The sequence below is a fragment of the Manis javanica genome, chromosome 7 (genome assembly GCF_040802235.1).
Source record: "Manis javanica isolate MJ-LG chromosome 7, MJ_LKY, whole genome shotgun sequence".
Classification (NCBI taxonomy): Eukaryota; Metazoa; Chordata; class Mammalia; order Pholidota; family Manidae; genus Manis; species Manis javanica.
Window position 1 is genome coordinate 79,326,584 of NC_133162.1, and position 26,515 is coordinate 79,353,098.

Here is a 26,515-nt window from a genome sequence, read left to right on the forward strand (position 1 = left end):
CACCCCAACAGGATATTTTAAAGGGTCTGCTCTAGATGGAAGTACTCCTAAAGCTAAATAGATGTGACCAGAGAAAATAAAATCAGAGCAAAGAAAACAGAGCAAACCAAATACTAACTAAAGGCAAAAAATAACATCAGCTATCCACAAAAGCAGTCAAGAACACAAAAGAGTACAGAAAAAAACACCTAACATATTAAGAGTGTAAGAGGAAGAATAAGAAGGGAGAGAAATAAAGAATCATCAGACTGTGTTTATAATAGCAAAATACACGAGTTAAAGTTAGACGGTTAGATAGTAAACAAAATACCCTCGAACCTTTGGTAACCACTAACCTAAAGCCTGCAATGGCAATAAGTACATATCTATTGATAATCACCCTAAATGTAAATGGTCTGAATACACCAATCAAAAGACACAGAGTAACAGAATGGATAAAAAAGCAAGACCCATCTATATGCTGCTTACAAGAGACTCACCTCAAACCCAAAGACATACACAGACTATAAGTGAAGGGATGGAAAAAGATACTTCATGCAAACAATAGGGAGAAAAAAGCAGGTTTTGCATTAGACAAAACAGACTTCAAAACAAAGAAAGAAACGAGATAAAGAAGGACATTATATAATGATAAAGGGGGCAGTCCAACAAGAGGATATAATCATTATAAATATCTATGCACCCAACACACAAGCACAGACATGTGTGAAACAAATACTGACAGAATTAGGGAGTAAACAGAATGCACTGCATTCATTTTAGGAGGCTTCAACACACCACTCACTGCAAAGGACAGATCAACCAGACAGAAAATAAGTAAGGACACAGAGGCACGGAACAACATACTAAAACAGAAGGACCTAACAGACATCTACAGAACTCTACACCCAAAAGCAGGAAACACATTCTTCTCAAGGGCACACAGAACATTTTTCAGAATAGACCACACACTAGGCCACAACAAAAGAGCCTCAGTAAATTCAAAAAGATTGAAATTCTACCAACCAACTTCTCAGATCACAAAGATATAAAAACTAGAAATAAATTGCACAAAAAAAACAAAGAGGCTCACAAACACATGGAAGTTTAACAACATGCATCTAAATAATCAATGGATCAATGACCAAAATTAAAACAAAGATTAAGCAATATATGGAGACAAATGACAACAGCACAATGACCCAACTTCTGTGGGACACAACGACAGAAGTTCTAAGAAGAAAGTATATAGCAATTCAGGCCTATTTAAAGAAAGAAAAATCCCAAATGAATAGTCTAAAGTCACAATTATTGAAACTGGAAAAATAAGAACAAATGAGGTCCAAAGTCAGCAGAAGGAGGGACATAATAAACATCAGAGAAGAAATAAATAAAATCGAGAAGAATAAAACAATAGAAAAAAATCAATGAAACCAAGAGCTGGTTCTTTGAGAAAATAAACAAAATAGATAAGCCTCTAACCAGACTTAAGAGAAAAAGAAAATCTACACACATAAACAGAATCAGAAATGAGAAAGGAAAAATCATGATGAACCCCACAGAAATACAAAGAATTATTAGAGAATACTATGAAAATGTATATGCTAACAAGCTGGATAACCTAGAAGAAATGGACAACATTGTAGAAAAATATGACCTTCCAAGACTGACCTAGGAAGAAACAAAAAGTCTAAACAGACCAATTACCAGCAATGAAACTGAATCAGTAATCAAAAAACGACCCAAGAACAAAACTTCCGGAACAGATGGATTCACTGCTGAATTTTATCAGACATTTAGAGAAGACATAATACCCATTCTCCTTAAAGTTACCCAAAAAATGGAAGAGCAGGAAATAGTTCCAAACTCATTCTATCATTCTATCACTCTAATACCAAAACCAAGCAAAGACTCCCTCCAAAAAAGAAAATTACAGACCAATATCCCTGACGAACATAGATGCAAAAATATTCAACAAAATATTAGCAAACCAAATTCAAAAATACATCAAGAGGATCATACACTATGATCAAGTGGGACTCATCTCAGGGATACAAGGATGGTACAACATTCAAAAATCCATCAACATCATTCACCACATCAACAAAAAGGACAAAAACCACATGATCATCTCCATAGATGCTGAAAAAGCATTCAACAAAATTCAATATCCACTCATGATAACTTTCAAAAAAATAGGTATAGAGGGCAAGTACCTCAACATAATAGTGGCCATATATGACAAATGCACAGCTGACATCACATGTAACAGCAAGAAGCTGAAAGCTTTTCAACTAAGATCGGGAAAAGGACAGGGATGCCCACTCTACCCGCTTTTATTCAACGTAGTACTGGAGTTCCTAGCCACAGCAATCAGACAAAAGAAAGAAATAAAGGACATCCAGATTGGTAAGGAAGAAGTCAAACTGTCACTATCTGCAGATGACATGATATTGTACATAAAAACCCTAAAGACTCCACTCCAAAAGTACCAGAACCAGTATCTGAATTCAGCAAAGTTGCAGCATACAAAATTAATACAGAGAAATCTGTTGCTTTCCTTTCACTAACAATGAACTAGCAGAATGAGAAATCAGGAAAACAATTCCATTCACAATTGCATCAAAAAGAATAAAATACCTAGGAATAAACCTAACCAAGGAAGTGAAAGACCTATACCCTGAAAACTACAAGACACTCTTAAGAGAAATTCAAGAGGACACTGACAAATGGAAACTCATCCCATGCTCTTGGCCAGGAAAAATTAATATTGTCAGAATCGTCATCCTGTCTAAAACAGTCTACAGATTCAAAGCAATCCCTATCAAAATACCAAAGAGAATTCTTCAACAAACTGGAACAAATTGTCCTAAAATTCATATGGAACCACAAAAGACCCTGAATAGCCAAAGCAATCATGAGAAGGAAGAATAAAGCAGGGGGAACCTCACTTCCCAACTTCAAGCTCTACTACAAAGCCACATTAATTAAGACAATTTGGTACTGGCAGAACAGATCCACAGACCAGTGGAACAGAACAGTGAGTGCAGATAGTAACCCAAATATATATGGTCAATTAATATGGAGCCATGGACATACAATGGGGAAATGACAGCCTCTTTAACAGCTGGTGTTGGCAAAACTGGACAGCTACATAGAAGATAACGAAACTGGATTATTGTCTCACCGCATACACAAAAGTGAATTCAAAATGGATCAAAAACTTGAATGTAAGTCATGAAACCATAAAACTCTTAGAAGAAAACATAGGCGAAAATCTCTTGAATATAAACATGAGGAACTTTTTCCTTGGGCAAGGAAACAATAGCAAAAATGAACAAGTGGGACTATATCAAGCTGAAATGCTTCTGTACAGCAAAGGACACCATCAGTAGAACAAAAAGGCATCCTACAGTATGGGAGAATATATTTGTAAATGACATACCCGACAAGGGGTCAACATCCAAAATATATAAGGAACTCACATGCCTCAACACCCATAAAGCTAAATAACCCTATTAAAAAATGGGCAGAGGACATGAACAGACACTTCCCCCCAAAAATTCAGATGGCCAACAGGCACAAGAAAAGATGCTCCACATTGCTAATTATCAGGGACATGCAAATTAAAATCACAATGAGATTATCACAGACCAGTTAGGATGGCCATCATAGAAAAGAATAGGAACAACAAATGCTGGTGAGAATGCGGAGAAAGGGGAACCCTCCTACACTGCTGATGGGAATGTAGTTTAGTTCAACCACTGTGAAAAGTAGTATGGAGGTTCCTCAAAAAACTCAAAATAGAAATACCATTTGACCCAGGAATTCCACTTCTAAGAATTTACCCTAAGAATGCAGCATTCCAGTTTGAAAAAGACAGATGTACCCCTATGTTTACCGCAGCACTATTTACAATAGCCAAGATATGGAAGCAATCTAAATGTCCATCAGTAGATGAATGGATAAAGAAGATGTGGTACATATACACAATGGAATATTATTCAGCCATAAGAAGAAGAAAAGAAATCCTACCATTTGCAACAACATGGATGGAGCTAGAGGGTATTATGCTCAGTGAAATAAGCCAGGCAGAGAAAGACAAGTACCAAATGATTTCACTAATCTGTGGAGCAGTGAAGGAACAAAACAGCAGCACTCACAGAACCCGAGAATGGTCAAACAATTGCCAAAGGGAAATGGACTGGTGTTAGGGGCGGAGGGTGGGTGTGAAGAGCAGGAGAAGGGGAATAACGGGCATTATAATTAGCACACATGTAGGGGGTGCACAGGAAAGGCAATATAGCACAGAGAAGATGAGTAGTGACTCTATGGCAACTTACTACGCTTACGGACAGAGACTGTAATGGGGTATGTGGTGCGAACTTGTTAATGGGGGGAATCTAGTAACCACAGCGTTGCTCATGTAGTTGTATATTAATGATACCAAAAAAAGTTCTTTTGGGGCAACATTCCTCCATTTATTGGGCCCTTACCTATTTCTCACTTTAATTATCTCTCAATAACCCTTAAAGGCAGAATACCTAAGATCACAAAACAGTAAGTCTTGAAATTTGCTTTTGAAGCTACACAGTTCTGTCTGGCCTGAAACCCTATCTTCTTTCCGTTTTTAAGAGGTCTCCTAATTTAAATGCTTCGTATCCAGGAAGAGTATAATGATTCTATAAAAAATGGCATGTGAGATTTCAAAAAGCAACCCAATGTGATTCTTTTAAAAAAATTATTAACTATCACTGTTTTAAGAAATGAAGGTTATCTTTTGTAGGAGAACGTCCACCTTGAAATTGGTATGTAATAGTACAATGCTGGGGATTTGTTTCAAAATAATGTGAAAGGGGAGGAGATGGAACACAATTGATGCTGGCTCTGGTTGATGATTCGCTGAGGATGGGCTACAGTTCATAGGTGTTCACTGTACTACTTTGTCTACTTTTGAATATGTTCAGAATTCCCATAATACAGAAAAGTAAAATTATTGGACAGAGGGAAAAATGTTAGGAACATAAAAATATTCAAGTATCTGTGCTAGTAAAGCAAGGGCTGTGATACACGTGGTAAGAGGAATATGAAAAACTTGACAGGACTTCAGGATCCTTAAGGTCTGATGCCAGTACGTCTGCTGCCATCTGCTGGCTAAAGAACATAAGGAAGATAAAGATGCATGTGTCTCAAAGGAAAACCATGAGCCATTAAATACATATTGTGTGATTCCACATAGTAAGTATAAAAACAGGTAAAATTAAATATATTGGTTAGGGAATATACACAGGGACCAGGCATGTTGTTTCTTAAACAGGGGAAGATATATAGTATATACACTTGCTGACTTTGTTAATCATACTTGCCCTTCTCTACCATCTTCAATTTCTTATTCCTTTTGCAACTACCTCTACACTCTAGGAATTTCATTTAAATTTTCTGCAGCTTTCCATTTCAGAAGTGTAGAGTGAAGTCATTAAGAAGTTCAAGTCAAACAATAGCAGATCTGGCAATCACTCTAACGTGTGTGTTTATTGCCTCACTACCACATCCCATGGTTTTCTATGCACCAGAGCAATCCAATAATATACTCGTATTTCAACAGTTTGAAAAGCATGTCATATAGGTGTGAGGAGGGATCAGGTGTAGCTGAGAAGTTAGGATGGAGTAGCATCAGCTGACTGAGGGACTTTGGCTCAAAAATCACTCCATTTAAAAGCTTAACTCAGTAACGCAATTCCTTATTTCCTTTTATTTTGAGTAAGAACAAAAAAAGCCCCAAAAGTATATCAATACTCCAAACATTTGTAATCACAAAGCTGTGCTGATCAAATCAACAAAGAAGAGGTTAATAGCCAAACATCACTATGTCAGGTAATTTTAAGAACTTACTGTACGTTTCTTGGTTTGGACCAGGCCATGTTTTGGGTTTCCTTCAATCCTAGCCGTAGACCATTCATTGCCCCAAATGTAGCCCCTAGTAAATCATAGTATTACATAGTAAATAAACAGTATTATTATAGTATTACTATTACATACTGTTGATTGTGATTACAACTACATTTGTGATTTTTTACACTTTTATTTAATAGGAAAAAGATGAAAAATGTCAATAACGACTTTCTAAAACTCTAAAACCAATATTCTAATTGCTTTTGATTTTAAGCACTTTGACTACTTGGCTTGAGGATAATGAAAGAAACTGATTTTACCCACCTGTCATACAACATCCTCCAATGGTAAAGAAGGCCAGTTCAAATCGGCCCCGGGTTTTATTAGCTCCAGTTGGTAAAATAAACTCATCTGTATCCTAGAAGACAGAAAACAAGCTGAGCTCCCCTCAAAAAACAGTACTTGCAAAGTGCTTTTCAATTTGTCAAAGCAGTTTTTCCACAGTAAGTAAAATCTTAAGTTAACTAAAGCTCAACTGTACTTATTTAAAAGAAAACAAAACTTTCTGCAACAATAGCAACTTTTAAATCAAACTGAAATAAAACTTACAACATAGTTATGCTCATGAGTTGTTGGGAATTAGGTCTCAGAAGGGATTTTCTTTTCAGACCTTTGCTTCTAAATGTTAAGTTTGATAGACTGTATATAATACGCCCTACTTAATGATAAATTTGGAACAACAGTGCAAGAGAGTTTTAAAAAGTTTAAAAAAGACAGCCCTAGAGAAAGGTAAACTTAATTATAAAAATAACAGCTGATAAATATAAGTCTGGAAGGAAAAAATAACTTTCATTTGTAGCTACTGTATTTATCATGCATGATTTTACTATGTGTATAACCAAATTATCATAAATAAATGTGCAGAAACTATAAAAGCACAATACTGTGGGTCAGTTGTGCAAGGGCAAAATTACATTCTTAGCAATTCTTAACCATTTCGGGGGCATATATTCCTCTGATAATCTTAGAAAGCTATAGACCCTTTTCCATTAAATGCACACACAAATTTGGTATGAGCCCCTGAAGGCCACCCAATAATCAGGATCCTACGTTGAGAAATGCTACTGTAAAAGCACCATGATCGATTTTGCAATACCATACACTCTATGAATATAATGACAAACACTGAATACCAAGCTTTCCATACGGAAACGGTTGTAATAGGCTCCTGAAGGATATCACACACTCTTAGCAGTGCACTAACAAGAAAATATCCCTTGCATATCTAGTATAAATCCTACTTGATTGTGATAAAGACTTTACAACAACTGTTTTAAAGATGCTCCAAGAACTAAAAGAGATGTGGAGAAGTCAAAACAATATATTACAAAGGAGAAATAACAATAAAAAGAAAGAAAACTTAAAAACAAACCAAGAAGAAATTCTGGAGCTGAAAAGTACAGTAAGTGAAAAATTTACTGGAGGGAATCAAAGACAGATTTGAGCAGGTTTGAAGGAAGAATCACTGAACTTGAAGTTAGGAGAACAGAAATTACTGAGTCTTAGGAACAGGAAGAAAAATGCCTTAAGTGAACAGAATATAAGGGACCATGAGGTGGACTAACATACACATTGATTGCAGGAGTCCCAAAAGGAGAAAAGATAATGTTTAAAAAAATCATGGTTGACAACATCCCAAATTTGATTTAGAAGATGAATGTGACGTCTAGGAAGCTCAATGAACCCCAAGATAAATTCAGATACCCTGAGACACATTAAAATCAAACTTTTAAAAGAGAGAGACAAAGAATCATGAAAGTAGCAATAGAGAAACAACTCACCACAAACAAGGGAGCCTCAATAAGATCATCAGCAGGCACCTCAAGAGAAACTTTGGAGGCTGCAAGGCAGTGGGCCAATATATTTAAAAATGCTAAAAAACAATCCTATATCCACCAAAACTCCCCTTCAAAAATGAGGGAGATATTAAGACATTACCAGGTAAATAAACGCTGAGGGAGTTCACGAACACTAGACCTCTCCTATAAGATATGATCAAATGAGTTTTCCAAAGTGAAATGAAGGGACTAGACAGTAACTCAAAGCCTTATGAAGAAATTAACATCTTCATAAAGGCAAATATATGGGCAGTAATAAAAGTATTACTGTACTTTAGTTTGTAATGCTACAGTTTCCTACATAATTTTAGAGACTAAAGCATTTAAAAATAATAATTAATTTATGTTTTGGGGCAATGTATAAAAATGTAATTTTATGACATTAACAATTGAAAGAGGCAAGTAGGAACAGAACTGTTAAAGGAGCAGAGTTTTTGTATGTTATTGAAATGAAGCTGCTATAATTTCAAATTAGAGTGTTATAATTTTAGGATGTTAGATGTAATCCTCATGGTAACCACAAAGAATATAGCTATGGACCACATACAAAAGATATCAGAAGGAAATTTATACATTTCACTACAAAAAAATCAAACACAAAAGACAATAATGCAGGAGATGAAGGACAAAACAGCTGGAAGGCATACAGAAAATAAATACCAAAATCACAGAAATCCCTATTTATCAATCACTTTAAATGAAAATGATTAAACTCTCTAACAGAGTTTGGCACAATGGATTAAAAAAAACACAATCCAACTATATAGGGTCTATAAGAGACTGTTTAGATCCAAAGACACAAAAAGACTGAAAGTGAAAGGATAAAAAAAAAAGATATCCCATGCAACTAATAACCAAAACAGAGCAGGGTATTCCATACTAATATCAGAAAATACAGACTTTAAATAAAAGGTCATTTTTTTTATTTTGTAAGAGACACAGGACTTTATATTAATAAAAGGTTCAATAGGTTCAATACAGCAAGATGTAACAATTATAAACATTTTCTTAATAACAGACATTAAAATAAAGTAACAGGTGATGGAATTAAAGACATAGAAAGTTCTACAATAATAGTTGCAGACTAAAACTCCACTCTCAATGGAGACATGACAACCAGACAGAAAATAAGGGAACAGATGACTTAAACAACACAACAAATCAATGAGATCTAAGACATAAATAAAACACCTTAGCCATCCTCAACAGCATATGCAATCTTTTCAAGTGCACATGGGACACTTTCTATGAGAGACCTGTTAGGCCGCAAATTAAGTTTCAATTGATTTTAAAATGTAGCATACAAAGTATCTTCTCTGATGACAACAGGATGAGTTAGATACCAACAACATAAGTAAAACTGGAAAATTCACAATTTTGCGGAAATTAAACACCCCCTAAAAAACCAACAGATTAGAGAAGAAATCACAAGGGAAATCAGAAAATACATGAGATGAGTAAGAACAAAACAACATACCCAAACTTATAAGATCCAGTCAAAGTGGTGCTAGTGGAGACATTTATAGCTATAAATGCTTCCATTAAGAAACAAGAAAGATGTCAACAATCTAACTTTACAACTTAAGGAACTAGAAAAGAAACTAAACTGAAAGCTAGCAGAGGGAAGGATACAATAAAGATCAGAGCAGAGGTAAATTAAATAGAGAATAGTAAAACAAGAGAGAAAACTTAAAAGAAATCAAATGTTGGTTATTTGAAAAAAATCAACATTGAAAAATCTTTAGTTTAGATGGACTACAAAAAAAGAAAGATTCAAATTAGTAAAATCAGAAACGACTGTGAAAATATCACTACTGATTCTACAGAATTAAAAAGAATTGCAAGAAAGTGCTATGGATGACAAATTAGATGATCTTGTTGAAATGTACAAATTTCTAGAAACACAAAATGCACCAAGAAGTAGAAAATATGAATGGGTAAGTAATTGGTAAGAAAAGTGAAGTAAGCAGTAAAATCTCACAAGAACAAAAAAAAAATTCCTGCACCAGATGGCTTGACTGGTGAACTCTACCAAACATTTAAACAACTGCTAACACTAATTCTTCCTAAACTTTCCCAAAACATCGAAGTGGAGGAAATACTGGGAACACTTTGTAACTGTAAGAATTGAAGCCAGCATTACCCTACTACAAATGCCGGACAAAGACACTACAAGAAAACTAGACAAATATCCCTTATGAATATTGATGCAAAATCTGCAACAAAATATTAGGGAACCGAATTCAGCGTATTAAAAGTATTATACAGTGTGACCATGTGGGATTTATCTGTGGAATGCAGATGGTCCAACATATGAAAACTCCACATTAACAGAATGAACAACAAAAAAAACCCCACACGATCAACTAATGCAGAAAAAAGCTTTGACAAAATCCAACACATTTTCACAATAAAAAAAAACAAACTGGGAATAGAAGGAAACTACTGCAACATAATAAAACCCATACATGAAAACCCCATAGTGAACATAACAATACTCAAAGATAACTGAAAGCTTTTCCTCTAATGTCAGGAAAAGTCAAGAATGCGCATTTTTGCCACTTCAATTCAACAGTGCTGGTTTTCTCACTATCTGAAAGTAAAGGGTCCCTAAGAAATTTTTTGTAAGACAAAACCATATAAAGTGAAGAAATGATTACCATTAATTTACATGGAAAATTTTTTGAGCCTTCCTAGGCCCCAAAAATAACCTCTGTTAGGTTTTTCTGTTACTTTAGGACACAGTTTGAGAAAAAATGCACAAAATTAAGATAAAGCACAAATGCTCCCCAGACAGCTCAGAACTATGGTGGCTTGATGCTGGGATGCTGAGTGTAGCTCCCAGGGAGGAGTTTCGTGATGCCACTCTCCCTGCTTAGGGTAGGCACTGCCTCTCTAACAGCTTGCTGCAAAAAAAACACTGTATGCTGTTTTTAGCTTTTTTTATAAAAGTAAAAATTCTCTCTGTAGATTTATTTTGGTTAATGAAAACAGATACTAAAGTAAGTCTTTCGAAAAGTAAAGTGGAGTAACGCAAACTTTCAAAAAGTAGGGAATACTTGTACTAGATATTCCCGCTAGAGAGCAATTAGGCAAGAAGAAATAAAAGGCACCCAAACTGGAAAGGAAGAAGTAAAATTTTCTTTCTTTGAAAATGATACAGTCTTGTATGTAGAAAATTCTACAGATTGCACAAAGAAAATCTTAAAACTACTAAATGGATTCAGCAAATTAGCAGGATATAAAAACCAACACACAAAAAATCAGTTGCATTTCTATATACTAGCAATGAACACTCTGGAAAAATTGTGAAAGCCCAGAAATAAACCCTTACATATATACATATATATGTGACACACACACACACGTAGTCCAATAAAGAGTGCCAAGACTCCTAAAACTCAATAAAGACTCAAAAATAGACAAAGGACTTGAATAGCCATATCTCCAAATAAGATATAGAAATGGCCAAAAAACACATGAAAAGATGCTGAACATCACTAATCATTATGAAAATGCAAATCAAAACTACAATGAGAGGATTTGATTACAGATGGCAGTGTGAGAGGTGAGACAGAGACCTCCTCCTAAAACCACATGTAATATGAAAATATACGTTAATACAACTAATCCTAAAAGAGCAACAGGAAAGAAGGCTGCACCAGACTACATACACCTATAACAAAGAACAGACCTCACGGAACAGGGTAATGTACCAAAGCTGTGACCTGGAGGGGCCCAAGCCCTTCCCCCACTGCAGGTCACCAGTGGGAGGAAGAGAAACAGAGTGGGCAGGGAGTGGAGGCCTGGGACTGCTGAACACCTAGCCCTGGAGATCTGCTCTGGGAGCATAAACCTATATTGCATGGTGCTCTGGTGATTTAGTATGGTTGGAAAGCTAAGACAGGCGGAATACCTGGAGAGAGACTCCAGGCTGCTTGTGGAAAACAGGGATTCATATCTAGCTGATATGGGTGGGCAGTCTGAGAGACTTCCTAAAAGCGAGAGAGCTGCTAAAGGGGCAAGGATTGCACAGAGCTTACTGCTTAGGAGAAACTACATGTAGGCAAAATTGCCCAGGTGCACTCTGCCTAGCAGGTTGGGAGCTTAAACAATCTCAAGGTGCTCCATCCCCCTGGCTGGCTACACAGTTCCAAGGCCCCCCACCATGATACGCAGCCTGCTGTGTCTTCCTCCCGGCTAGCCTGCATCTGGCTCAGGCTTGCAAACTGGCAACCCCTGCCATGGCGTCAGGTCAGCCAAAGGGAAGCCCCCACCTGCGGCAGCTACAAACACAAACCATAGAGGCTTACACCTGTGTGTATAGCCCACTGGTTCTGGCAGTAGAGACAGACATATAGCAGCCAGGAAGCAGGAAACAGTTTCCCCCCCACCCCAAGCAGCAATACCACTCCCCTGTGACCCCTGACATTGCTTCAGGGGCTGAGCAGCTCCAGAGAGTAGAGCTTCTGGAAACTAGAGGGTACGACAGACAAATTATGAAATGTCAAAGGAACCTGGTTCAAAGCAAAATTATGAATACCCCTGAGAAAGATTCAAATGAAATTGAACTCGTGAATCTTCCTAAGATTTCAAAATAAAAATCATTAACATGCTTATGGAGGTACAGAAAAATATTCAAAAACTCAGGAATGAATTTACAACAGAGATCCAATTGTTGAAGAACACAATGGAGGGTATTAAAAGCAGACTGGATATGGTGGAGAATACGATAAATGAAATTAGGGAACAGGAATACAAAGAAGCTGACGCAGAGAGAAAAAAGGATCTCTAAGAATGAAAGAATACTGAGAGAACTGTGTGACCGATCCAAACGGAACAATATTCACATTATAGGGGTACCAGAAGAAGAAGAGAGAGAAAAAGATATAGACAGTGTCTTTGAGGAAGTAATTGCTTAAAACTTCCCCTATCTGGGGAAGAAGATAGTCTCTCAGGCCATGGAGGTGCACGGATGTCCCAACACAAGCGACCAAGGAGGACAACACCCAAGACATATAATAACTAAAATGGCAAAGATCAAGGATAAGGACAGACTATTAAAAGCAACAAGAGAGAGAAAAAAGATCACATACAAAGGAAAACCCATCAGGCTATCATCAGACTTCTCAGCAGAAACCGTACAGGCCAGAAGGGAGTGAGTAGCATGATATATTTATTGCAATGAAGCAGAAGGGCCTCAAACCAAGGATACTTTATCTGGCAAGATTATCATTTAAATTTGAAGGAGGGATTAAACAATTTCCAGATAAGCAAAAGCTGAGAGAATTTAGCCCCCACAAAGCATCTCTTCAGTGTATTTTGGAGGGACTGCTATAGATGGAAGTGTTTCTAAGGTTAAATAGCTGTCACCAGAGGTAATAAAAAGGGATAGACAAAGAGTACAGAATATGATACTTAATATATAAAAAATGGAGGATAAAGAAAAGGAGGGAAAAAAAAAGAACCTTTAGATTGTGTTTGTAATAGCATAGTAAGTGAGTTAAGTTAGACTCTTAGATAGTAAGGAAGTTACCCTTGAACCTTTGGTAACCACGAATCTAAAGCCTGTAATGGCAATAAGTGCATACCTATCGATAATCACCCTAAATGTAAATGCTCTGAATACACCAATCAAAAGACATGGAGTCACTGAATGCATAAAAAAACAAGACCCAACTATATGCTGTCTATAAGAGACTCACTTCAAACCCAAAGACATACACAGACTAAAAGTGAAGGGACGGAAAAGATTTCATGCAACTAATAGGGAGAAAAAAAGCAAGTGCTGCAGTACTTCTATCAGACAAAACAGACTTCAAAACAAAGAAAGTCACAAGAGACAAAGATGGACATTATATAATGATAAAAGGGTCAGTATAACAAGAGGATATAAACATTATAAATAGATATACACCCAACAGAGGAGCACCTACAAATGTGAAATAAAAACTAACAGAACTAAAAGGGGAAACAGAATGAAATGCATTCATTCTAGGAGACTTCAGCACTCCACTCACTCCAAAGACAGATCAACCAGAGAGAAAATAAGTAAGGAGATGGAGGCATTGAAAAACACACTAGAACAGATGGACCTAACAGACATCTACAGAACTCTACACTACAAAAAGCAGGATACACATTCTTTTCAAGTGCACACGGAACATTTTCCAGAACAGACCACATGCTTGGCCACAAAAAGAGCCTTGGTAAATTAAAAAAGACTGAAATTGTACCAACCAACTTCTTTGACCACAGGGTATGAAACTAGAAATAAATTACGCAAAGAAAACAAAAAAGCCTACAAACACATGGAGGCTATCTACATGCTCCTAAATAATCAACAGATCAATGACCAAATTAAAACAGAGAACAAGCAATATATAGAGACAAATGAAACAACAGTACAATGTCCCAACTTCTGTGGGACCCAGCGAAGGCAGTTCTAAGAGAGAAGTATATAGAGTATATAGCAATCCGGGACTATTTAAAGAAGGAAGAACAATCCCAAATGAACAGTCTAAATTCACAATTACTGAAACTGAGAAAAGAAGAACAAATGAAGCCTAAAGTCAGCAGAAGGAGGGACATAATAAAGATCAGAGGAAAAATAAATAAAATTGAGAAGAATAAAATAGAAATAATTAATGAAACCAAGAGCAGGTTCTTTGAGAAAATTAAAGAGATAAACCCCTAGCCAGACTTATTAAGAAGAAAAGAGAATCTACACACATAAACAGAATTAGAAATGAGAAAGGAAAATTCATGACGGACACCACAGAAATACAAAGAATGATTAGAGAATACTATGAGAATCTATATACTAACAAACTGGATAAACCTAGAAGAAATGGACAACTTTCTAGAAAAATACAACCTTCCAAGACCGACCCAGAAAGAAACAGAAAATCTGAACAGAACTATTACCAGCAACGAAATTGAAGCAGCAATCAAAAAACTACCCAAGAACAAAACCCCTGGGTCAGATGGATTTACTGTGGAATTTTATCAGACATACAGAAGACGTAATACCCATTCTCCTTAAAGTTTTCCAAAATATAGAAGAGGAGGGGATACTCCCAAACTCATTCTATGAAGCCAGCATCACTCTAATACCAAAACCAGGCAAAGACACCCCTCCAAAAAAAAAATTACAGACCAATATTCCTGATGAACATAGATGCAAAAATACTCAATAAAATATTAGCAAACCGAATTCAAAAATACATCAAGAGGAGCATACACCATGACCAAGTGGGATTCATCCTAGGGATGCAAAGATGGTACATTAGAAAATCCATCAACATCATCCACATCCACGAAAAGGACAAAAACCACATGATCATCTCCATAGATGCTGAAAAAGCATTTGACAAAATTCAACATACACTCATGATAAAAACTCTCAACAAAATGGGTATAGAGGGCAAGTACCCCAACATAATAAAGGTCATATACTTCAAATCCACAGCCAACATCATACTTAAGAGTGAGAAGCTGAAAGCTTTTCTTCTAAGATAGGGAACAAGACAAGGATGCTCACTCTACCTGCTTTTATTCAACATAGTACTGGAGGTCCTATCCACAGCAATCAGACAAAACAAATAAATAAAAGGCATCCAGATTGGTAAGGAAGAAGTCAAACTGTCACTATTTGCAGATGACATGATATTGTACATAAAAACCCTAAAGACTCCACTCCAAAAGTACCAGAACCAGTATATGAATTCAACAAAGTTGCAGGATACAAAATTAATACAGAGAAATGTGGCATTCTTATACACTAACAATGAACTAGCAGAGAGAGAAATCAGGAAACAAGGAAGTGAAAGACCTATACCCTGAAAACTACAAGACACTCTTTAAGAGAAATTAAAGAGGACACTAACAAATGGAAACTCTTCCCATGCTCTTGGCTAGGAAGAATTAATATTGTCAAAATGGCTATCCTGCCTAAAACAATATACAGATTCAATGCAATACCTATCAAAATACCAAGAGAATTCTTCAACAAACTGGAACAAATAGTTCTAAAATTTATATGGAACCACAAAAGACCTCAAATAGCCAAAGCAATCCTGAGAAGGAAGAATAAAGCAGGGGGATCTCACTTCCTAACTTCAAGGTTTACTACAAAGCCACATTAATCAAGACAATTTGGTACTGGTACAAAAACAGCCCCATAGACCAGTGGAACAGAACAGAGAGTGCAGATATTAACCAAAGCATATATGGTCAATTAATATACAATAAAGGAGCCGTGGTTATACAATTGGGAAATGACAGCCTCTTCAACAGCTGGTGTTGGCAAAACTGGACAGCTGCATGTAAAAGAATGAAACTGGATTACTGTCTAACTCCGTACACAAAAGTAAACTTGAAATGGATCAAAGACCTGAATGTAAGTCATGAAGCCATACAACAATTAGAAGAAAATATAGGCAAAACTCTCTTGAATATAGACATGACCAATTTCTTCATGTCTCCAAGGGCAAGGGAAACAAGCAAAAATGAACAAGTGGGACTATATCAAACTAAAAAGCTTCTGTATAGCAAAGGACACCATCAGTGTAACAAATAGGCATCCTACAGTATGGGAGAACATATTCATAAATGATATATCCGATAAGGGGTCGACATCCAAAATATACAAAGAACTCATCCACCTAAACAAACAAAAAGCAAATAACCCTATTAAAAAATGGGCAGAGGATCCGAACAGACACTTCTCCGAAGCAGAAATTCAGATGGCCAACAGGCACATGAAAAGATGCTCCACATCGCTAATCATCAGAGAAATGGAAATTAAAACCACAGTGAGATATCACCTCACACCAGTTAGGATGGCCACCATTGAAAAGACAAACAACAAATATTGGCAAGGATGTGGAGAAAGAGGAACCCCACTACACTGCTGGTGGGAATGCAAATTATTTCAACGCTTGTGGAAAGCAGTATGGAGATTCCTCAAAAAACTAAAAGTAGAAATACCATTTGACCCAGAAATTCCAGTCCTAGGAATTCACAGTAAGAATGCAGGAGCTCAGTTTGAAAAAGACATACGCACCCTTATGTTTATCGCAGCACTATTTACAATAGCCAAGAAATGGAAGCAACCTAAGTGTCCATCAGTAGATGAATGGATAAAGAAGATGTGGTACATATACACAATGGAATATTATTCAGCCATAAGAAGAAAACAAATCCTATCATTTGTAACAACATGGATGGAGCTAGAGGGTATTACACTCAGTGAAATAAGCCAGGTGGAGAAAGACAAGTATCAAATGATTTCACTAACCTGTGGAGTATAAGAACAAAGAAAAAACTTAAAGAACAAAACAGCAGCAGACTCACAGAACCCAAGAATGGACTAACAGTTACCAAAGGGAAAGGGACTGAGGAGGACGAGTGGGAAGGGAGGGATAAGGGGAAAAAGGGGCATTATGATTAGCACACATGGGGAGGCATGGGAAAGGCAGTATAGCACAGAAAAGACAAGTAGTGATTTTATAGCATCTTACTATTCTGATGGACAGTGAGTGTAATGGGGTATGTGACAGGGACTTGATAATGGGGGGAATCTAGTAAACAGCATGTTGTTCATGTAAGTGTATATTAATGATACCAAAAAAAAAAAAAGACTACAGTGAGTCACTACCTCACATCTAGTAGAATAGGTATGATCAATAAACTACAGAAAATAACAAGTGTTGGCAGGATGTGGAGACACTTGGACCCTGTGTACTGTTAGTGGGAATGTAAAATGGTACAGATGATGTGGAACACAGCATGGCAGTCCCTAAGAAAATTAACAGTAGAATTACCATATGATTGAACAATTCTAATTCTGGATATATAACCAAGAGAACTGGAAAAAGAGTTTGGAAGAGGTATTTGTATACCAATGTTCACAGCAGCACTATTCACAACAGTTAAAACATCAAAGGAATTCAAGCATCTACGAACAGATGAATGGATAAGCAAAATGGAGTAACATCCAGTCTTAAAAAAGGAAATTCTAACACATGCTACAATATACATGAACCTTGGGGACATTATCCTAAATGAAATAAGCCAGTCACAAAAAGACAATTACTGTATGATCCTACTTATTTCAGGTACTTAGAGTACCAAATTTAGAGACAGGAAGCAGAAGGGCAGTTGCCACAGGCTCAGAGGAGGGCAGAATGAGGAGTTATTGTTTAATTGGCACAGAGTTTCATATTTACAAGATGCAAAGAAATATGGATATGGTAGGTTGTGATGGCTGTACAACATAACAACTGTATTCAATCACATTGAACAGTACACTTAAATGGTTAAGATGGGAAATTTTATTAGTGTTTTATCACAATTTAAAAAACAGAAAAACAAACAATCCTTAAAACCCTTTAAAGGGAATTAACTAGTGTCAGGGAGAGACGAAAGCCAAATCCCCAGGGTTTGTGAGGAAAAAAAGAGTGAATGGAGACCAGAGACTTCATGCCTCCGTAAGTACATGCCAAGACCAAGACAGCGTAAGTACCTGACAGTTTCTTAAAAACTGGTTAAGTTAAAGTAAAAATCATAAAAGAACTAGTCTTAATCTTACCTGTACAAGATATCGTGGATCCACATTTAAATAAGGAGACAGAGGGTTCATACCAGTCACTGGAGAGAAAACAAAGCATCATATTGCAATATAGCAACAAAATTTTAAAAAGCTGTTTTCATTTAATCTTAATTCTTCTCTTGGTTGTTTCGTATATGCAATTTTGATGTACAGGCTTACTGAATGAGACATTTTCTTCCACTTTTCTATGCTTATCCTCCCTGTCTGGCAGTTTTGGGGCTGCCTCTTCCTGAGGTCCTCAATCCCAAACCAGGTCTTATACTGGGGGCTTAGGCTCTCATACCAAGAAGATACTGGCCATAAGAAGGATCAAATAATCAAAGTAGGAAGAAGCATAGCTCAGATCAATTCACAAGGTTAATTGCATTCTTCTTTGCTAGAAGAATGCTTGCCAGCTATATAAACTGCAAAGTAAGACTGACAAGAGGCCAATCAATTGCATGGGAAAACCAGTATGTATTGGGTATAAATGGGTATAAATGTTTTAAGACAGTTCCTTCTGATCTTACTATTGACAGTCATAGGCAGAGATGATTTAGTGTGGCAGGGTAGAAAATTCTTAGGTCTAAGGATTGGGATTCTTGGGACCTAAGGATGGGGGTCAGGGCAAAAGAAAATGGAAATTCTCAGAGGGCCAGACTTGAATCTCACTAACTTTGAAGACAGAAATATCAAGGAAAATCAACTTTCTCACATTTTGATCTGTGGATCCTTCTGTACCTCAAGTTGATTGTTCACAGATCTGTGCATTACCCATGACTGTGGTCTTTTCATCAATTGAAAGTCTTATTAGTTCTATATTCAGTATGTATGTTCAATTTGTGTTACTTACCACCATCTTTATTGCTACTATCCTAGTCCAAACATTAAATCTCACCTAGACTATAATAACAACCTCCTACCTACCTGGACTCTCTCTGTGCTCTAGTCTCAATTCATTTTCTACATAGCAACTAACGTGGTTTTCCAAGAAAAGGAAATCAGCCTTAATGCTTCCATTTACACTTTTAATTAAATCCCAACTACTAACCATGGCTTACAAAACACTACAATAGTTGCCATTCCTTGCCCCTCTGATCTCATTATCTCCTACCACTCCAACTCCTCACAGCTTCCAACTCCGTAAACACACTGGCCTGACAGCTGTTCCTCAAACATGCCGTTTTTTTTTTCTCAGGGCATGTGTACTAGCCATTTCCTCTGGTACACCTGCCTCCCCATCAGGCATTTGTACTGTAGTCAGCTCACAGCTCAATGTCCACACCTCTGAGTTGCTTTTCTCAAATGTCTTCCTATTCCCAACACCATCTCATGACCTTGTTTAACTGCCTTTACACACACATATCACTGACTGAAATGTTCTGTTACTTGACTCACTTCAATAGATGTAAACTCCATGAAAGTAGCAATCACCTTTTAAAATTTAACTGCTGTAATCCTGCACCTAAAAATGCTGTTGTAGGTGCTCAATGAATGGTGTTCACCCCTGGATCTCTCAATTTACCTTCAAATCTTAATCAAATTAATGTAACAGTGTTGTACCCTTTAAGCAAGTACTCTTTGTGGTCCAAAACTCAGAGCTCTTAAGACTTATTATATATAATAAACTACGTTCCAGATTCAGTTTTGACACAGGTGACACTAATAACTTGAAATGGCATTTTTGTTCCTGAGCATAAAGAATCTGGAGAAATAGTACAATATTCTGAAAAAAAAAAAAACCCCAAAAAAACAGCTTTCTAACGTGGTTATTCTCCACCAACTTCCTACTATCTTTAAGTCCAAGTTCTATTTATCCAATTGAATACCACACTTACAAAGTCCCAAATATATGAAATACATATTCACAGGATTAGAAGAGGGACCAGGCAGGATATTCATGCTTCTGCATCCTCCATCGTGCATTATTTCGTCTTCTAAAATTTTTATCTGGCTTTTCTTCAAGTCTACAAATGACCTTTAAAGTGCAGCTCACTTTCCAGCTCCTCCAGTAGTCCTGACTCGTATTTCTCTCCGCCTGTATGCATGCACTGTTAAGGGACCTGCCCTGAAGGCTATTTTGTGTTTTAGAATGTGTCACTTCGTGATAAAAATTTACCTACGGGTTGGCTATTTGGAATGCATTTACTTGCAGTGCTGGGCTCTTATCTTAACCTAGGCTCAAGAACACAGTCAAGACGCAAAGAATGTGTGGGAGGAAAAAATAAGACCCAAGGCTTGGATATAAAATGAAAACACAACATCTACTGAGCCCAGGTCAACCACTGAGAGCTTCTCGGGGAGCCACACTTCCAAAAACTCGTTCAATACTGAAGAGCGGCAGCGCAGACACACTAACCCCACTAACCCCACTACTGGCACTGAAGGTTGTCCACGCCAGCGAAAACAGCACAGGTCACGCTGCACGTCAGGCGTAGCCACAGAACCAGTCGAGATGTTCGCAAGCTAGGCCCGATACTCACGCGGAACGCCGGCCAAATCCGCATGCGAGTAACCCGCTCCTCCCGCTCCGAAAAAGCCGGCTAACCCCCCTGTGGTTTTGTTGCCACTTCCCCCGCCGCTCTCCATGGTTTCGCAGCAAACTCCCGTCTACTTATCTCCGCCGCCTCAGAGATTGTCTGCTTGGCGGGCCGTTGCTCCTCGGTAACAGGGGGAAGACCCGCGTGGCCACAGCTCTCTCGCACGGTGACCTCCGGGCCGTCGCCGGGGCCGTCTAAGCCTTACACTTCCGCTTTGCGACAGTGTACTCCCCGGAAGCCGGATACGCCTAACGGCAGCTTTCCGGGGGTGGGAAAGTGAAGTTAGCGTCAAAGCGGCGCTTCCTGAGGCAGGTGGGGTTCTTGTCGTAGAGAGAAGGCAGAAGGCTGGATAGGGCCTAGCTCTGGAAGCCGGCGGAGCGGCAGCTGCAGAAGCAGGCAGCGGCAGAGAGGGATGGTGCCGGGAGGCGCCGAGGAGGAGGTGCAGTCCGTTCCTCACAGGGTTAGTGATTGAGGCTCTCTGCCCGGGCCGGCCCGGGGACTGTACGCTGCGGGTCCCAGCATGAGTGCGGGCCCTGGCTGTGGGCCCTGCACTAAGCGACCCCGCTGGGGCGCCGCTGCAACTTCTCCTCCGGCCGCCTCGGACTCCCGGAGCTTCCCCGGCAGGCAGAGGCGCGTCCTCGATCCCAAGGACGCTTCCGTGCAATTCAGGGTTCCACCGTCCTCGTCAGGCTGCGTCTCGGGGCGGGCGGGACCGCACAGAGGCAGCGCCACCTCTCTTGGTACGTGGGGAAATAAAGATCTTCGTCTTTCGGCTTGGCCCACACACATTCGTATCTGTCCGAACATGCACGGACTCCAGTCACCCCTTTACGATCTTGTGTGCACCGCAGGAGGTCCTCTTGCTAAGCCACCAACGCCACTAGTGGGGGAATGGAGCCGCATTTTTCCCGTTGCAATTGATGATGTGAGAAACCCTGATGAGCTCGTCGCTAAAAGGGCGAAAATGGCAGGAGACCACTTGTTTGCTTTCCTCGGGTTTGACTGAGAAATTGCCGTAGTCGTTAAGGAGATCAAATTGTATATGTGAAGCCTTCGTATCTAGATGGAAAGAAAGCTAAAAGAAAGACACAACTTCCCTCAATTCAGATACTAGGTCCCCCAGAGCTCTTAGTCTTAGCTGGCATTGTACTTTGTGGTGTACAGTGTTGAACAAGAATAACTTGGCCTCTGTCTTCAGACCCTAAAATCTTAACAGGCGAACTCATTAGAAAAGTAAACATAATAAAGGGTAAAGAATGTTCCAATAAGTGAGGAACAGATTGATGTGTTAGGAGTCAGGAGTACCTAATCATGTCTCTGGGATTAAAGATAATCTCCCAGAAGATGAGATGTTTATTTTGAGGACTGAAGAATGATGAGTTAGCTAAATGAAGAGGAAGTAAGGAAAAATTCCAGTGCAGCTGATGCATACTGTTAACAGGGGAGAGTAGTGAGAGAGGAAGCTGCAGAGAGGTTGGCAAAGATCAGATCGTACTGGGATATGGAGGCGATGAGAAGAACTTTATTTCTATGGGCAATGGAAAACTATTAAAAGGTTTTCAGTATATATAGCTTTTAAAGGGTTCTTGTGGCTGGTGTGTAGAAAATGAAGAATGGATTGAAAGGGAGCAGAAGTGCAGGTCCCAGGTAGTTGTTAGTCTATGTAAGAGATAGTGATGGTTTACAGTTGGTTGTGGACAGTAGAGAAGGGGATAAATGGATGGATTCAGCAGAGAATGGGATTTGTGGGTTTGTACCTCATGAGAAGTGTGTCTGTGCTGGAAATACAGATTTGGGAGTTCTCGGCATAAACATGACAATTGATGCTGTGGGAGTAGATTAGATCATATAAAGCATGTAGAAAATATAATAAAGGCAACCTAGGACAGAAGCTTGGGAACACCATCATTTAAGAGTAGACTGAAGAGAAGCAGCCAGAGAAGTAGAAAGCAAGCCTGGCTTTTGTGTTATGCAGTGAAGAGAGAATTTCAGAAAGGATACATTGGTGAACAGTATGAGGCTGGGCAGAGGTCAGGAAGTCCTCCAGTGAGATGTACTCTTACTTTTCTCAGAGGCAGTGGGGAGCAAACCTGAACTAACTATTGAAGGATGAACAGGATTCGCTGATTAAATGAAGGAGAGGAAGAATTATGTAGACAGTGGGAACAGCATGTGTAAAAGGTGGTAGGACTGGAGCACAGAATGACAGGAGTGTCAGATGAGGCTGGGAAGGGGGCCAAGAGCTTATCATGGACAAAGTCCAGTGCTATTTCAAGGAGTTTGGATTTTATTCTGAGGCTAATGAGGAGCCACTAAAGCTTTTAAGAGGGGGAATACCATTTGGTTACTATTTTAGAAAATATGGCTTAGGCAGTGGTTGGACTTTTCTGACTGTACTCACAGTATAAATTTCACCTGGTACACAGAATAAGAAATACATGTAATCTGGTAAATATGCCATATTTATAACAAGTGTTTCATGATACTTACCCTTACTAGGTATGATGCATTCTTGTGTTGTCTGTATTATTTCATTAAAAAATGTTAGTCATCTGTAGGTTGTAGACACTGGGTTAGACGATGTCAAGACTGGACAAGGAGAGCAGTTGTAGGAAACATGCAGTTGTCTAGTAAGTGATGTACCTGTTCTTTTGCTGTTGGTGCTATTTTGAAGATGAAGAAAAAGGGGGGGAGGATTTAAGATTTAGGATGCAGATTTTCTTGGCAAAGGAGAGTAGAGGGAAGAGGGCATTGTTGAGGACTTCCAAGTACTGTATTTGACTTCTGTGACAAGTTAGTTTGTGGTCCTATTAACTTGCATATGAAGGAGGAGTTAGTTGTTGGTGGTGAGGGCCAGTCAGTCCTCACTAGTTGTGATTTTCTGCAGCAGAGGAATCAAATTAATGCTTGGGTTGTACTTTACATTTGTAAATGTTTTCTGTATACCTGGTGCAGGATACTAATTGATAAAATGTTCAGTCTAAATTTCTATCAACGCCTATTGTTTCATTCTTTGGAATTCTTTTAGGAACTGGAAATTAAAAATTTTCATATGTAGTTATCCTAGGGGAAGTAGGTGAAATAGGAAAATGGATATTTCTGTTGACTGAAATCTGCAAGTCTGCATATAGAGAGAATTCAGCATGCTATTCACATTCTGATGGGGAATGGTTTATCCATTTGTGTTGCTATAAAAGCTCCCCTTTTCGGCCTCAAGTTTCTCTTTGCACTCCAGGGATGACTGGAGGACTGAAGCTGGCTCGTCGCCTATCCCTGCTATGATACCCTCAGCCTCAGTGCTGTCAAACGCACCTTCAGCCCTCTCTAATCTCAAAACTCTCCCACTGTCCATTACTCTTTGGTCTAACCACACCCTTCCTCTCCATACTTTATCTTGCTGCTGCTGGAGGAAAGAGACTTTCTGTAGAAATGGGGTGCTCCCTTGAAGTGCAGGTGGATTTTACTGCATTTTGTGCTTTTTGTCTGTATCTACAATCCTAATTGACTGAATTGCTCATTAAAATACTCTGTTTAATGATGTGATTGATGAGGTAATGTGTAAATGGTGTGAAGTCGGAATAAAGTTGGAGAACTACTGACTTCAGTGCAAAAAGGGTGGAAGTGTTGGGAGAGAATATTTGCTGAGTTTTTGCTTTGTGAGGTGGACAATTAATATTTTCTCTCCTGTCCACATAAGCCTTGGAAGTGGGTATTGTTAACCCCTTTCTGTAGGTGAGGCTAAAAGGAGTGAAGTCCTAGTAAGTGAGCACTTAGATCTCAGTTTAGTACCTTGTTGGACTCCAGATCTTGTATCTTTCATCACCTCCTGTTGTCTCCCTTTATGTTTGTTGTGATTATTTCTAGTTAAAAAGAAATTCCAGTTAATTTCTTGTTAAAAGTACCTCTCAGGAAGCCTGGGAAGCATCATTTTCTATTTACTTCAGGAGTAAGAAGGGTAAAACACTGAAACAGTTCTGTGATGCTTTGGAAAAGAAACCTTTGGAAGCCAGAAGTAGTGGAGTATTGAGGAGGAGTATTGGAAAAAGAAGTAGGCAGTCCTTTCTCTGGGGCCCTCAGAAGGACTGAGGAATGTTTTATTAGCAGGAATCAGTTCCTCATCTCTTGCTTTTCTTACTTCATCCTATTCTCAGGCTTTAGGAATTATAATGGGAAGTATGAAGCTTGAGAGGAAACACCTTCATGGTGTCAGAAGTGCAGGAAAGAGCCCTTCATCTGCACTGGAACACTCTTCATTGTTTTTTATGAAATGATGTGTGTGCATCTAGGATCTGCAGACCTGTCTTCATGTGTATTACAGGAACCTAGCCGTTGCATACTGTTTAATGCTTACATTTAGGAAAATAGGTGTTTCAAGCTCTACACTGACTCAAAATGAATTTTTGGCTTATTGATGGTTTGCAGTTTGAGGATTTTCTATATTTGTGTTTGAAATAATTAAGTTAAATGGAGGAAATGAAACTATAGAAAAAGTCTCAGAGTTAAGTGGTTCATCCTATTACTCCCTTTTGACTGAAGCTAATTTTCTCTCTGAAGCCAGATTTGCTATAGAACTTCTTAATAAAATCACTAAAGTAGTGGTGTTTAACAAGAAATACCAAACAGATATAATTACTCTTTTGTGATAGAGACTGTTTTTAAAGTGCCAGTCAGAAGATTTTTACTTGTTGGAATGTTAGTATTTTGTGGAAAGTATAAATTACATGGCACTCAAATACAGAAATGAATCAACTATTGAATTTTGTATGTTTGGGACATCATCTGTTTTGCTCATGTTATGGTGTTTGAGGAGACATAGGCAAATAAAATGAGTCTATGACTTAAGTGCCTAGATTTTTACATTGCAATTTGAGAAAATTTAAGGTTTTACTTTTTCTTGTACTAGAATATTATATACATTTAATTCATGTGCATTACATTAAATTTTGAAAGCATGCTTATTTCTAGTGCTTATGTAATTTGTGGCTTACATTTATTTATGTTGCATCTTTCTCTACTGAGTCATTTCTACTTTTGCTATTGTCTGCTGGTCATTTCTATCTAGTTATCTCTGGCATCTCAAATTTAATATGGTCAGAATTGGCCTAATCGTATTTTTTCCCTAACCCCAGTTCTCTCATATTCCACATTTTTACTTAATGCTGTCACTGTCTTTCAAGTCTTGCATATTTAAAGCTTAGTGTCACCTTTAACTTAAATCATTGTTAAGTCTGTAGTGACTTACTTCTCAACTTTTATTCTCTGTCCTCACAAGGACTAGTTTTGGTCCTTAACAATAGTTCTCCAACCCAGTTGGTCATCAAAATCACTTTTTGAAAAAAATACACAGAGTCTAGGGCCCCTTATCCTCCACCATCACACGTACAGATTCTGAGTCAGTAGGTCTGGCTGTGGCCCTGGGATCCATTTATTACCAGCCTTCTAATGATTCAGATGGTTTGGGAACCACTGACCTAGACCAGTAGCTTCCTCACTGGTTTCTACCAATAGGCTTTTCCTTCCTGCCCCTCCAGATTTACCCACCAGGCTATATATCAAGCATGACTGGGAGTCTTCTTGATTTGAATTCCAGAATTACAGCTCTGAATGTGACA

The 26,515-nt window shown here is 38.3% G+C and overlaps 2 protein-coding genes across 4 annotated transcripts in view; one reads left to right on the forward strand and one right to left on the reverse strand.

Moving 5' to 3' along the window:
* LOC108392432 (mitochondrial import inner membrane translocase subunit Tim23) overlaps nt 1-21,097 on the reverse strand; it is a 39,904-nt gene extending 18,807 nt beyond the window's left edge. Inside the window, exons 1-4 of the mRNA XM_017652664.2 lie at nt 20,847-21,097; nt 18,364-18,422; nt 6,196-6,289; nt 5,872-5,956 (exon numbers count right to left, since the gene is read on the reverse strand). Of these exons, the coding sequence (XP_017508153.1) occupies nt 5,872-5,956; nt 6,196-6,289; nt 18,364-18,422; nt 20,847-20,952 (344 nt within the window). The 5' untranslated portion in view covers nt 20,953-21,097. The remainder of the gene's footprint in view (nt 1-5,871; nt 5,957-6,195; nt 6,290-18,363; nt 18,423-20,846) is intronic.
* Nucleotides 21,098-21,184: 87 nt separating this feature from the next.
* PARG (poly(ADP-ribose) glycohydrolase) overlaps nt 21,185-26,515 on the forward strand; it is a 205,415-nt gene continuing 200,084 nt past the window's right edge. For 2 of the 3 annotated variants that reach the window (XM_036999476.2, XM_073241213.1), the window contains exon 1: nt 21,186-21,643. In XM_036999476.2, coding sequence (XP_036855371.1) covers nt 21,424-21,643 — 220 coding nt within the window. In that variant the 5' untranslated portion in view covers nt 21,186-21,423. Of the gene's footprint in view, nt 21,644-26,515 lie in introns of all 3 variants that reach the window. The other variant, XM_036999477.2, reaches the window with a different exon arrangement.